Raw genomic sequence first — 14,033 nt, 5'->3', positions numbered from 1 at the left:
TAAACTTAAAAACAGAAGCCCATGGCCCATCATTGAGTCCCAATAAGATCCTTAAGTGTTGTGTTTGTAAAATCAGGGTTCTAGAATCGTCAGTATTGATCTAGACAACATCTAAGGTCAGAGAACAAATTGGGACTCTTCCTCAATTTCACCAGGAAGGGAATCTATCTAGAAATTCTGAGTCTACCCTTAACTCTTACACGGTCCATACCTAACGACCAACCATCACTACTGAACCAGGGTTCTAGAATACCATTAGTCCGTTCTGGACAACAGACTCTAGAATGTTGTCTCTAGAATGACAACAGCTTACTCACTACTTTATAAAGCTGGTTCCCGTTGACCTCCAAGTGTTTAACTCTTATTTTAGAACACTGCTCCTCAAGCCTGAGTGTCTATTAGAATCCTCCCAGGATTTTACTAAGTAGTGGGTTCTGACTCAGCAGATCTGAGACTCCGCCCGAGGCACCGAGGACAAGGGACTCCACTCAAGGGTGGCAGTCCAGGATCACACTTTAGGCAGCAGCGCATCTCAAGCACCCTGGAATCCATCCACAACTGTCTGCTGGCCTCTCAACTGGGTGACCTTGCAGCTTCAGGGTTCAAGAACACAAGAGACTCACCCTTGAGTCTATGTTAGGCGACCCCCAAAAAGCTGGTCAACGCCCTACACTGCCACAGCCTCGGCTGGTTTAAAAAAGCATCTGAGAATTCCTATCCTCTTCTCAGAGGAGAGCGGCCTGCCCTCCGAGTGGGCATGGGTTTCAGGACTCCCTTTCCATGAACAGTACAGATGAGGCAACAGCAGATCAGGACACAAGGCTCTTGTGGTTTCTTCCTTGCCCTCTCCTGGCGATCACCTGCTCTGGGGGAAGCCGGCTAGCATGCTGAGGAAAAGCTGCCCCGTCATGGGGTCCACATGGCAAGGAACGGAGGCCTCCGGCCACTACCCGAAAAGTAGATCCTATGGGGCGGGGGAGGTCATGATCTTCCAGCTCGGTGAGTTCAAGCCCCGTGTCAGGCTCTGGGCTGACAGCTCCGACCTGCTTCAGATTCTGTTTCCATCTCTCTCTGCCCCTCCCCTACTCACACTCTGCCTCTCTCTCTCTAATATAAACATTAAAAAAAAAGGGGGTAGATCCTCTAACCCCAGTCAATCCCTTAGGGCTGCTCTGGCCGACCAAACTATACCCCCACAACAGACCCTGGGACAGGACCCCCCAGCCGACCTGCTCCCCATTCCTGATCCTCAGACACCATAGGAGAAAACGCTTCTTGGTTTCAGTTGCTAAATCTGGGGAAGGGCTAATTTTGCCCAGCGAGAGGTTAGGGATACAATGACCTCAAGCCAACCACTTCCAGGGCTCCAGAATAGCCATGTTCCAGAGAAGGCCAGACCCTCTCTGCTTGTGCGACCCCTCGGCCCACCCGGACGCCGCAAGACAGAGAGGCACTCCAGGCGGCCGGTAAAGTGTTTGCCGTTGGGTTTTCGTTTGGCTGGTTGTGTGTACACAGTGTATACAAGTTGAGTTGTACAGAAGCCCAAGAAAGAGCAAGAGACAAAGGGTGGTGGGGAGGTAGGAGCAGAGGGGTTAGAGAGAGGGGGAGGGGAGGGGAGACGGATAAAAAATAGAACCACATCCAGACGACGAGATGGGGTGGTGGGGGGAGGGGGGCAGACACAGACAATCGCAGTAGAAAAGGAGTTGGAGGGCCAAAGGGAGGGGACCCTCCTCCCCCCTCCACCTCCCCAGCCCCCCGCCCCAGGTATGTACAATAAATAAGATTAAAAATAATTAACAAGATGCGTTTTCCCCCTCCCACCCGACGCCGAATGCCCTGGGGAGGGAATGGCCTTTAGCAAAGATCTTGGCCTGTGAGGGGGGGTTGGGGGGGAGGGGGTCCCCCAGCTCTCTGAAGCCACCCCGCCCCCCTCAACCATACATAGACTTTTCCTATACATTATGTACAAGGTGGAGGGGGCGGGGCTGTGGCCGTGGAGAGGGGCTTGGGCCAAGGTGGGGAGGGAAACCGTTACTAAATAGACATTTATACATATATATAAATAATTTCTCTGTACACCGGACAGCGGGAGGGGCAGGGAGGGAGTGGAGCGGGGCATGGGAGTGGGGAGGAGTCGAACTTGAACCCTGCCCTTGTGGGGGCAGCATGGACACACCCTGACCAATGACCCTCCCCCACTTTCCTGGCAGGCGGGGCCCAGGGGTTAGCTCCTGAGGACACAGTTCTGTCCCAATTCTCCGTTCACAGGAGAGGCGGCCCCCCCCTGGGCTGGGTGGGTCACCCACAGCGGCTGTGGGCCTGTGCTTGGGCCAGCAGGTCGCTGAAGGAGTCGAAGAGCTGTTCCAGCCACGGCTGGTTCCGCATGCACTGCTGGACCACCTCCTCCTGACCCAGGTCCTCAGCGCCGCCCTCGATGGCCAGGGTCTGTGGGCGGCAAACAGGGAGCTGGGCAAGTGGCCACCAGGGTCTGGGGGTCAATATCCCGAGGAGAGGAGGGACTGGGAGCGGGACCCCTGGGTCTGAGGGAGGAGGGGCTGGGGGCCCAGACCCCTGGGTCTGAAGGAGGAGGGCCTGGAGGCCTGGACCCCTGGGTCTGAGGGAGGAGGGGGCTGGGGGTAGGACGCCTGGGTCTGAAGGAGGAGGGCCTGGAGGCCTGGACCCCTGGGTCTGAGGGAGGAGGGGCTGGGGGTAGGACCCCAGGGCAGGGCGTCTGGGGGGTGCTCACCTGGTCCCGGCAGCGCAGGAAGGTGTGGTACTTATAGTGATGGAGCGAGTGGTAGAGTGTGTAGTACCCGGACTTGTCCAGCTCCACTTTGAACTCCTGCACAGACGAGAGTGGAGAAGCCTCACTGCACTGCCCAGCGCGGGGCCTTTCCTCTTCCGGGCCACCCACACCGCCGGCCCCTCCACAGCCCTACCTGGGCTCTGACGACACTCCTCTTGAGCTTGCTGAGTGTCTTCCGGTTGTAGGGCTCCCCCGCCGGACGCAGCCGCACGGCCCCCTCCTCCGGGGAGCCCTCCCCGCTCTGCTCCACCTGCAGCTGGGGGAACGTGTGCAGGGCATCCTGCGGGAAGCCGACTGGTCAGTGGGATGTCCCCTGGGCCCACGTGCTCCAAACCCACCATCCAGTTCTCTGATCGTCTGTAGATCAGGAGGTACTTGGGGAGTCTTAGTCTTCTCAAAGCACAGAGGAACCTAGGCCTGGCTGGGAACCTTATTAACGTGCTCTGTGGCCCGGCCCGAGAATCTCAGAGACCCCTGGTATTCCACTCAGGATTCTCAGAACCAGTCTAACATCCTACTCAAAATTTTGAGAATCAGCCTAGCACCCAGACTCCCCAGTGCCAGAATTCTAAAACCAGACAGAGTCCATTACCATCAAAGTTTTAACCCTAGCGTGACATCCCACTGGAGTTCTAGAACCAGGGTACCCCTTTATCCCGTATTTTCTGAGGGACGAACATCCCACCAGGGATTTTCTGAGCCGGCCTCAAGTCCATCCCAGAATTCCCAGAACTACACCACTATCTATCTGTCCAGAAATGTCAAGGCCGGACCACCATTCTATCCCAGAATGCCATTGCCCTAACCATCTGCCCCCAAATTCTCAGCACCGCACAACCCCCCGCCATCGGAGCTGCCAAAAAAGTCTATCCCAGAATCCCAGGCCATTCCAGATAGAAAATCATCCAGATGAGTTAATCCTGAAGCGTGAGGTGCTAAGGAGCCCCTTACGCATTACGATGACAGAGACGCCATCAGACTCTGCTAAACACGGTCCCACGGCAAGGCCTGGGTGCGTGCCCTAGTCCACCTTTGGTCTCCAGACTTGAACCCCAGAGCCATGCTTTGCTGGGCTTTCCCAGCAGCCCCCGCCCGGACCTTCACAATGACCTCTCTGCACCCACCTAGCATCCTCTACGGAGCCCCTCGAGGCTGCTAGAAATCTAGAGCCTCCCTCTCGCCAGCCCCATCCTCCACTTTTCTCCTGGCCAAGCCCGAGCCTTCCAGTGGTGGCCACTGCCAGGGCCTAGTCCTCTGGGAGCACCTCGGTGGCTGACAGGTGCACAGCTCTCCCGTCCCCCGGGGCACCTCCCGCCCCGGCCCCACAGGCACCTGGAGGGCTGGGCTCAGCGACAGCCGCTTCAGGACTTTCTTCTTGTGCTCATTCAGGAGGCCATCAATCTTCCGCATGGGTGGGAGGTACAGCTCATCTAAAAGACCGGGGTGGGGGGATGGGGGGAGCATCAGAAGAGCTGGAATCCCATAATGCGTGCGGAGCGGGGTGCAAAGGAGGGGCCGGGGACCTTCTCTCCCAGGCCTCGGCTCACCGTGTGTGTCCTCTAGGGCCTGGATCATGTCTGGGTCGAGCGCTGTGCTCACCAGCATCTCCACGTAGCTCCGGTACATCTCCCGCATCGCCCGGGTCTTCAGCAGCCGCCCCGGTACCGCCCGCTCTGGGGGTGGGGGTGGGGACAAGATGGGACATGAGGTCATTATTCCACCTTCATCTGAGGCCGCCTGTGTGGCAGACAGCGTTCTAAGCACACAAGTGAGAAAGCCCACAAGTGCCAGTGTCATATACTCCGATGGTGGAGTCAGGCACTGATTGCAGCGAGTTCAGCCTCGCCAGCCAGGGAAGGCTTGTCCAAGGTCACACAAGAACAAAATCTTGACTGAGAGGCAAGAGCATTCCAGGCGGATGAACTTCATGTTCGACTAGTTCAGGGTAGCTTCAAGCAAGTCTAAAAAAGCAGCATCATTGGTTTCCAAACCAGTGAGTCCAGCCAGAGAGCTCCGATCACAAAGAGCAAGACTGAGGGAGGAGGGGGGAGTTGATACTACACGGGTCCTGCAGGCCAGGCCTCGCAGGGCCTCCATCCAACATGAGGTGGAGAGAGGAGGGGCTTTTTCTGGTGGGTACTAGGGAGCCATGGGAGAGCGGTGAGCAGGGGAGGGGCAAGGGTAAGTGTGGAAAGGTACCTCTGAGGACAGGCAGGGGATGGATTGGAGGGATGATACCAGAGATCAGGGTAACGGACCAACTAAGAAAAGATGCTCTAGCGGGGCATCAGGGCAGGATCTCAGGCAGCAGGACAGGAGGGCAGCGCTGGCGACTTCCCAGCTGTGGACGTGAGGGAGCAAAGGCTGAGGCCTGGAGATCCGGCCCGCTGACTGCGTAGCCAGTGGGGCTATCTGAGGGATACGGAAATTAGGACAAGGAGCTCAGCGGGATCTAAAGGGAGGAGGAGCAGGGGGAGGTCTGGAGGAGGGCCAGGGAGAAGAAACAAGTGAGCCTCGATGGAAAGCTGAGCCTGCCAAGTGAGAGGTGAAGCAACAAGGCCAAGGTCAGAACTTGAGGGACACGCACATGAAACCCAAGGAGCGTTGGGGAGAAAAGAGAACCAAGAGGAAGAGGCGTGAGAAATGCCCGTCTGACTTATCCACATGGAAGGTCCGTGGGGACAGCTGTTCAGAGGCAAGAGTGACCACCCGGCCTTGACAGTCTGACCCCACCAGGCCTTGGCGCAAACCCTCCCATGGCTCCTAACTCGTTCAAGGCAAATCCTTCCAGTGGGACCGCAGAGCCCCAGGCTTCTTGTCCCTCCAAGGTCTGGTCCCATTCCTTCTCTGCCCTCACTTCTCACCCTCTCCTCTTGCTCACTCACTCCAGCCACTGGCCTCCCTCCTGATTCCCAGACACGCCCAGCCTGGAATGTTCTCTCTCCTAGTTACCCAAGCCCAACACTGTTGCACTCAGATCTCTGCTCCAGGGTCATTTCCAGAAGCCTTCTTAACTCCCCCACCCCCCCCAAAACATCGGCCTCTAGAACATCTGGATCCTCTTTACTGAAACCGTTTTGCTTTTTTTAAATTTTTAATTTTTTTACATTTGTTTATTTTGGAGAGACAGAGACAGAGCACGAACAAGGGACGGGCAGGGAGAGAGAGAGAGAGAGAGAAAGAGACACAGAATCTGAAGCAGGCTCCAGGTTCTGAGCTGTCAGCACAGAGCCTGATGCGGGGCTCAGTTAGTGGGTTCGGGGCCTGGTGGGGTCAGACTGTCATGGCTGGGTGGTCACTCTTGCCTCTGAACTAACTGCAAGATCACAACCTGAGCTGAAGTCAGATACTTAACCGACTGAGCCATCCAGGCACCCCCGAAACGGTTTTCCTTAACTGCCTTTAAGCCCAGCCTGCCTTACACTGATGATTTTTCATACTGTTTTGTATTCTGTTACACAACATGTTTATCTGATGGATGGACTTCCCTAGCTAGACCTGAAGTTCCCATGAGGACGCACATTTTTGTTTATTCTGTTCACTGCTGGGGCCTCATCCATGGCACATAGTAAGTGCTCAATAAATATCTGGAGAAAGGAGCCAAGGAAGCTAAATGGGAGGAGACTAAAGGAAGAGAGAGAGTGGACAATCACTGCAGCGCCTTTCTAGAACGTCTACGAACACAAGAAAGGAGAGAGCACCAGCTTCTAGCACATGGAGGGTCCCTGCTCTCAGACAAGCGAGAGGTTTAGTTCTGAGGCCTCCCTGAGACTTCAAGGTACCCAGGCATGGGTCACACTCGCCCTGCTCTAGAAGGGCCCCCGGTCAAGTAGGGTGAGGGGAGGCAGACCCAGACCCAGACCAACCCTTGGCAAGGAAATTGCTCCCATAAATGTGTAGCGTTCCCTTCCCCTCATTTCACAGGCTTAGAAAATTCGGAGCTGTCCACGTGCACTCATCGCATTATTCACAATAGCTAAAAAGTGGGAATGATCCAAATGTCCACCGCTCGTGTGTGGCTAAATCAAATGGGGTCTGTCCATGTAGTGGGATGTTGTTCAGCCACAAACAGGAACAAAATCCTGATAATCTACATGCTTGAAGCTCCAAGCATTGCGCTAAGTGAAAGACGCCAATCACCAAAGACTATGTGTTGTGTGATTCCACTTACATGTAATACCGGGAAAGGCAAATCCATAAAGATTGTAAGCAACTGGTCACTTATGACTGGGGAGGGGGTGGGGAGGAAGAAATGGGAGTGATAGCCTGTGGATACAGGGTTTCTTTTGGAGGGTATTGAAAGTGTCCTAAAATTGATCACCAAGATGGATGGGTAACTCTATGATTATACTAGAAGCCACTGAATTACACGTTTCAAATATGAATATGGCATGTTAATTAATTAAACAAATTTGTAAGCCTTTTAAGAAAAAGGAAAAGAAAACTGAGGGCCAGGGAAGGAGAGACCTGCAAATCGGGGCCTTTGAGAAGTCTCCTCCCTTGTGGCACCTTCACAACCTGCCTTTAACTGTTCCCACCTGGTCTGATTTAGCATGGCACTGCCCAGTTTAAAAAAAAAAAAAAAAAAAAAAAGGACTCTATTTCCCAGCCTCCCTTGCAGCTAGGTATGGCCATGTGATGGCATTCCAGCCAATGGGACAGGAGAGACAGGGCGAGGACCACTCCCAGATCTGGTACTTAAAAGAGAGGTGTGACCATTCACTCCTTCTTCCTGAAGTCCTTTCCTACCGTCAGGACCTCAGCTTTGGGGCAGTGGGCTGCCTCTGACCATGTGCTTGAGGACAGCACACAGGGGAAGGCAGAGCGACAAGAGGAAAGGAAACTGGGATGCTTGTGAAGAGCTTCTGATTTTCCAAGAGATTCCCATCTACATCAGGGCTTTGAAGGAAAGAAAATTCTCTCAGTTACATGCGTGTACCCTTAGTCCCTGTTAAAGCAGCTACTCCTGCCCTATACCTAAAAGGGGATGTGACCTCTTGGTGCCTGTTTCCTAATTTTTAAAATGAGAAAAATACTATGGGACCTACCTGTCAGGATTTATGTAAAGATACAACAAACCAATGTATAAAATGTTTAAAATGATGACCTGGCACCTGGTAAGCATTCAGCTAAAAGGTGGCTGTTACGTTACTCGTGTGTGTGTGTGTGTGTGTGTGTTTTGTTGCTGTTACGGTGACCACAAAACAGACATCATTCGAAGCAATGGTGCTCACCTTGGGTGATTTACTATAGGTAAGCCCCCTCCTATATATTTTATCGATCATTAATCGATTTTCTTTTTTTTTTTTAATTTTTTTTTTAATGTTTTATTTATTTTTGAGACAGAGAGAGACAGAGCATGAAAGGGGGAGGGGCAGAGAGAGAAGGAGACACAGAACCGGAAGCAGGCTCCAGGCTCTGAGCTAGCTGTCAGCACAGAGCCCGACGCGGGGCTCGAACCCACGAACGCGAGATCTGACCTGAGCGGAAGCCGGAGGCTTAGCCGACGAGCCACCCGGGCGCCCCCATTGATCGGTTTTCTAAGTGAAAACCCTCAGGCATAAAGAGGTGATGCTTCTTTACTGAAATCAGACAACGAGTCACAGGTAAACCACAAACTCTGAACCTCCAGGACGGACACTGGTCCCCCATCATCCTCTACCCTCAGAATCTGCCTACTTTTTTTTTTTAAGATTTTACTTTTAGGGGCAACTGAGTGGCTAGGTCCGTTAAGCATCTGATTCGGCTCAGCTCAGGATCTCGCGGCTCACGGGTTCCAGCCCCACATCAGTCTTCCTGCTGTCAGCATAGAGCCCGCTTTGGACCTTCCGTCTCCCTCTCTCTGCCCCTCCCCAACTAGCTCTCGCTCTCTCTCTCTCTCTCAAAATTAAACATTTAAAAAATAAAAAAAATAATAATAAAAAAAATAAAAATAAAAATTAGTAAGGATTTAATTCTTAAACGATCTCTGCACGCACAACCTCAAGATCAAGGGTCGCTCACTCCAGCGACTGAGCCAGCCGGGTGCCACGTGACATTTCTGTTCTATGACCGATCCGTGCAGCACTGAACAACAGGCCTGAGGCTTCGGCGGCCACATGCCCAGCTCAGTGGGACGCCACACCCCAGCCCAGCCATGTGACACGCTCCCGGTGCCTGTCTCCTCTTCTGTGAGGACAATAATGGTATCTATGTTGCGGCACTGCTGCAGAAGTTCAACACGTGCGTTCCTATACGGAACTTAGGGGAGACCATCACCCCAGTTAGGGGCCTCATGACTGACACGTCTTGTTATTCTTTCAATTACTGTCACCGTCTCAGTGATACTAGCCGGCACCTTTTGGACAGCGCTTCCCCAGGCCGTCGATGCCCCGATTCCCTTCCGCTTTCCTTCCCACCCGCCCCGTGGCTGCCAAGGCACTCACCGTCCTCACTGGGTGCTCCCGGGGATGACTCCGAGTCCGAGGAGCTGCCTGGTGGACCCCCACCTGCCGAGGCATTTCCTGCCGCCTCCTTCAGCCACTTCTTCCTCTTCTTGGGGGGCGGCTCGGCCTTGACCTTGGTGGGCCGGGCCTTGGGCAGCCGGGAGGTGGCGGGCTGGCCCGCGGTGAGACTCCGCTCAGGCCGGGTCTGCCGCCCGCCTGTGCTCCGCTCGCCCCGTAGTGGCCGCTCCCCACGTGTCACCCGCTCCTTCTCCTTCTCCTTCTCGACAGGTCGCGGTGGGGATGGCTTCTCAGGAGCGGGGGCCTCGGGCACAGGCGTCTCGGGCGTCTGCTCGGGGGGCTTCTCACATACCGTCTTCTCAGGGGTCTCCGGCTTCGGAGGTGGTGCTGGGGCCTTGGGAGGAGGTGCAGAGTTGGCCCCAGAGGGCGCGGGGCCCTTGGCCTGCCCGGAGCGCCTGGAAGGGAACACGGAAGGGACTATATGCAGTCAGTAGCCCCTAAGAGACCCAAATTCTCCTCTTGAAACACTCTTGCCTCACCCACGGCTGTAAGCACAGAACCAGCTTCCCCTCCTGCTGTCTCTTCCCTCTCTGAGTCTCTCCCCATCCCATCCCCTGCCACCTCAGACTGGAGTCTCTTTCTATCTCTCCGGGTCTCTGTCCCCCACCCTGTGTCCACTCTCCCTGACTCTGCCTCTTCTCTTGAATGCTCCGTCCCCATGTCCTAACCACCAGCTGCCCTCCCCTCCCCAGGGTACCTGACGGGCACTGGGGGCCGATGCCAGGGTTTCCGAGCACAGACCCTCACGTAATCCTTCTTGTTGACGTTTTCCAGGAACTTTACATAAAGGCGCTGATACCGGTTTTTTGCGTCCCCAAAATACCCCAAATACTAGGGAGGGAGAGAGGCACAAGAGGAACACCTTCATCCACCCCAGCCAGGCAGCCCAATGCCAAGGCTCCCGCCCCTCCCGGGGCCCCCGCGGCAGCCACAGGAGCCGCTGGACACGGAGCCTCCCTGCTGGATGTGAATCACAGCCATGCATGAGGAGGACCCCGGCTTCCAGAACCTCCCACCCCACCCCAGGGCTCCCTGAGCCCTCATTGCCTGCCCCCCGCCGCAGGCTTACGTTACTGGTGGCACAGAACTGCCGCTGCCCGTCCTTGATCTCCGGAGTGAATTTCTGCAGCAGCGCCTTCTGCACTCGCCAGATGGGCGGGGGCTCACGCCCCGTCTGCAGTGCCAGCTGAGGAGGGGTGCAGTGAGACCAGCAAGGTCAGCCTTCTTTCCTGGTCTTCCTGCCCCCCGCCCCCAGTTTCTGGCCTGATGTCCTCCTCCCTCTGTACCCACTTAGAGAAAAGGCACTGCCATCAACAAACACTGACAGCCAGATGTCTTTTGATCACACGATGTTCCCAGCCCTGGGGAGGCACCTCAGAGGGGCCCTCCTGCGGCTCACCCCAGTACACACAGTCAGCCCGCAGTATGCACAGTCAGCCCGCGGGGTCCTGGGCTGCAAAGTCGTGGTTATACAAACGTCACGGGTAGGATGACATAAGCCCCTGTCGTGACTTAAGTAATGACCGAGTCCCATGCACCATTTTTCAGATACCGTGCTGGACCCCAGGTACAGCAATGAAAGAGACTGCCGCCTTCTGTGGGGTCTTGGTGACAGAGGTGACAAGACAGACAAGTCAATAAACGAAACGGCGTGGTGGAGGCTCGTGCCAAGAACAGACAGGTGACAGTCTACCCGAGACCCATGTGTTTCATCAGCCAATCCGTGACAGGGTAAGACGCAGTGAGGGTCCCAGTCCCCCTTCTCCACGTCTCCAACACACTCGGATAACCTCCCCACAATTCCAAGACTTGTGTGACCCTCCGCTGGGACACTGGGAACTGAAGGATGTGGTCAGACCCAGGAGCTAATCTGGGGGAGTGAGGGCAGTAGCAGAAAACCCAGACAGGGCACAAAAACATGACAGTATGAGTCATAAACATGTTAACGGCAGACCCCAGACACCGTGGAAGCTGAAACAAGGACCTCAAATGTAATCTGAATCCAAGAATACTGTCTGGAAGAGGGGGTGCCTAAATGAGTCCCAGATGGACAATGTCTTCTGTGAGGGAGACCTGAGCAATGACACGGGACAGCATCTGTGACAACTGTGGGTCTAGAAGAAAGCAGCTGGCAGACTCGGTAAGAATATGGGAGGTGCCCGGGCGGCTCAGTCAGTTGAATGTCTGACTCTGGCTCGGGTCATGATCTCATGGCTTTGTGGGTTTGAGCCCCACATCAGGTTCTGTGCTGACAGCTGAAGTCTGCTTTGGATTCTGTGTCTCCCTCTCTCTCTGCCCCTCCTCCCCTCGCAAAAATAAATAAACATTAAAAAAAAAAAAAGACAGGAATACGGACAATACAGGAAATGTGCACTGGGTATTGTGACGAGCCAGTGATGCATGAAAGGTGGTCCCTGCATTCAAAGAATCCACACTCGAGTGACAAACAGGATTCAGATGATAACTCCAATTGATTGGTCATGGCCACCAGGAGAGCCAGGCACGGCCAGAGAAGTGCTGAGATCGATTGATAATGTCTGGCACTGGCCGCAGCTGTAATACTGGGGTTGGTGTGCTAGCTATCTACTATCCACTCTTAGTTTGGGTCAGTTGTTTTAACTTCCATGACTTTTTGTGTCCCTCAGATCAGCAAGGGGAGTACAAAAAAGCGATTACAATAACGTGATGAAAATGAGGTCTTAAAAGGCACTCGGCTTAAGTCACAAGAGGTAGGAGATGAGGATGCCAGTGTTCTGGCCCCAAGTCCTTTTTTCCAGGCTACCACGTAGTTCCCAGTCCTTCCTCTTGGTGACCTTGGGAAGCCAGGTCAGAAGTCCAAGGATTGAAAAGTTCCTTTCAGACCACATCCTGCTCTGCTCCAAACCCCTGAAGGGCCCCCAGGGCAGGCTCCACAGTCTGGCACAGCAAGACGTTGCCTCAGTTTCCTTTTTCTTCTTCTGCCCCTGCCCAGCAGGCTATCCAGACCCCTCAGAGCTCAGCAGATGAATCCCAGACTTTCTGACTCCCATGGTTTTGCATATGCAGTGCCCCCCACTAGGGGTGCCTTTTCCCTCTCAAAGGGAGTATGATGCTCCCATTCTAGTTCTCAGAAGCCTTTGAAAAGGCCATCAGAGCATCCTGCCCACCCAGGGAAGACCACCCGCTCCTCGGCCACCTCCCACTGCCTAATCTGCCTCCTCTGAGCTGACTGATTCTCTAGCTGGATGCAGGGCCCCTGGCTCACCACATCCCAACTGAGCCTGGGGTCTTTCCCAAAACCAGTCTGCATCCCTGCCACCATCGTGCCAACCCCTGGTGTCATCCTTGCCTGATCTCCACCCAGGCCTGTCAGTCCCCAGGCTGTCCTTCCAGCCTCTCCGCGTATCAATCCTATCACTGACCACATCCACTGCTCCTTATCAGCCCACAGCCCTGGCCCCTGCCCAACGAAAGCCACAGCTGATTGGAGGAGACCTAACCAGGCAGCCAATCAACAAGCAAATCACTAACTCTGTCTTGGCCCCAAATACTGAGCTGGCCCAATCAGATTCTCTTCTGGGAATCTGAACTCTGAGAAGGAGACAAAGGAGCAGTAATAAGCAGGAGGAGAATGAACTAGAAACACCTAGCAGTGTGGTATTAAGAAAGCTTCATGGTCTATTAACAGGGAATCAGGGGCACACAACTGAGGTGGCAGACAGATGGCCATCAGGCCTAGACACCTCCCGAGCACCCTCACTGCTGGCCAGGGGCTGCCGGGACACCCAAAGGGGACTCTCAAGGAGGCACCCACTGGACTCACCCCAGCAAAACCTGGCACCTGCTCACCTTCCCAGCCTTGGCACTCACTTCCAGCCACTCAACCCCTTGAGTCACCAGTACAAGGCACTTTTGCTCACGGCACGAGCTTGCACCGTTACCTCCACCTGGACCGCCCCTCCCCATACTTTCCTCCACCCAACAAACTCTTGCACACTGGAGTCCACATCCTGCTAAATCTTCCACGTAATTCCCAAGAACTGGGAGTTAATATTTTCACTCCCATTTTATAGATGGAGAAGCTGAGGCACAGAGCAGGGCTAGCCCTGTGCTAATTCGGCTGCTCATAAATACCTTCCTCGTAAATACCTTCCGTAAGTGTGAAATACGCTGGGTATCAAAGACTTGATATGCGAAGAATGTAAAACATCTCAGTAGCTTTTTCTAGGTTGATTAGATTCTAAAATGACTGTTTTAAATAAACTATGTTACAGAAAATACACGCCTGTGGCTAATCTCACGTATCTTTTAACTTTTTTTTTTTAAAGAAGGTTTGGGGCGCCTGGGTGGCTCAGTCGGTTAAGCGTCCAACTTCGGCCCAGGTCATGATCTCTTGATCCATGAATTCAAGCCCCCGCTTCGGGCTCTGTGCAGACAGTTCAGAGCCTGGAGCCTGCGTCCAATTCTGTGTCTCCTCCCCGCTCTGTCCCTCCCCCACTCACACTCTGTCTCTCTCTCAAAAATAAATAAACATTAAAAAAATAAAAATAAATAAAAATAAAGAAGGCTCCACACCCAGTGTGGAACTAGAACTCACAACCCTGAGATCAAGAGTCAAGTGCCTGGGGCCTTTGGGTGGCTTAGTCAGGTAAGTGTCTAATTCTTGGTTTCAGCTTAGGTCATCATCTTACAGTTTGTGGGGTCGAGCCCCACATTGGGCTCCATCCTGACAATGTGGAGCC

General features: G+C 54.2%; 1 protein-coding gene across 1 annotated transcript in view; it reads right to left on the bottom strand.

Moving 5' to 3' along the window:
* Window positions 1-1,467: 1,467 nt before the first annotated feature.
* The window catches only part of PRR12 (proline rich 12), a 25,611-nt gene continuing 13,045 nt past the window's right edge, over window positions 1,468-14,033 (bottom strand). Inside the window, exons 7-14 of the mRNA XM_029925077.1 lie at window positions 10,382-10,498; window positions 10,010-10,143; window positions 9,235-9,707; window positions 4,357-4,482; window positions 4,142-4,239; window positions 2,943-3,089; window positions 2,750-2,845; window positions 1,468-2,448 (exon numbers count right to left, since the gene is read on the bottom strand). Coding sequence (XP_029780937.1) covers window positions 2,302-2,448; window positions 2,750-2,845; window positions 2,943-3,089; window positions 4,142-4,239; window positions 4,357-4,482; window positions 9,235-9,707; window positions 10,010-10,143; window positions 10,382-10,498 — 1,338 coding nt within the window. The 3' untranslated portion in view covers window positions 1,468-2,301. The remainder of the gene's footprint in view (window positions 2,449-2,749; window positions 2,846-2,942; window positions 3,090-4,141; window positions 4,240-4,356; window positions 4,483-9,234; window positions 9,708-10,009; window positions 10,144-10,381; window positions 10,499-14,033) is intronic.

This window comes from Suricata suricatta, chromosome 16 (genome assembly GCF_006229205.1).
Source record: "Suricata suricatta isolate VVHF042 chromosome 16, meerkat_22Aug2017_6uvM2_HiC, whole genome shotgun sequence".
Taxonomy (NCBI): Eukaryota; Metazoa; Chordata; class Mammalia; order Carnivora; family Herpestidae; genus Suricata; species Suricata suricatta.
This window is presented reverse-complemented; position numbering and strand designations above follow the sequence as displayed.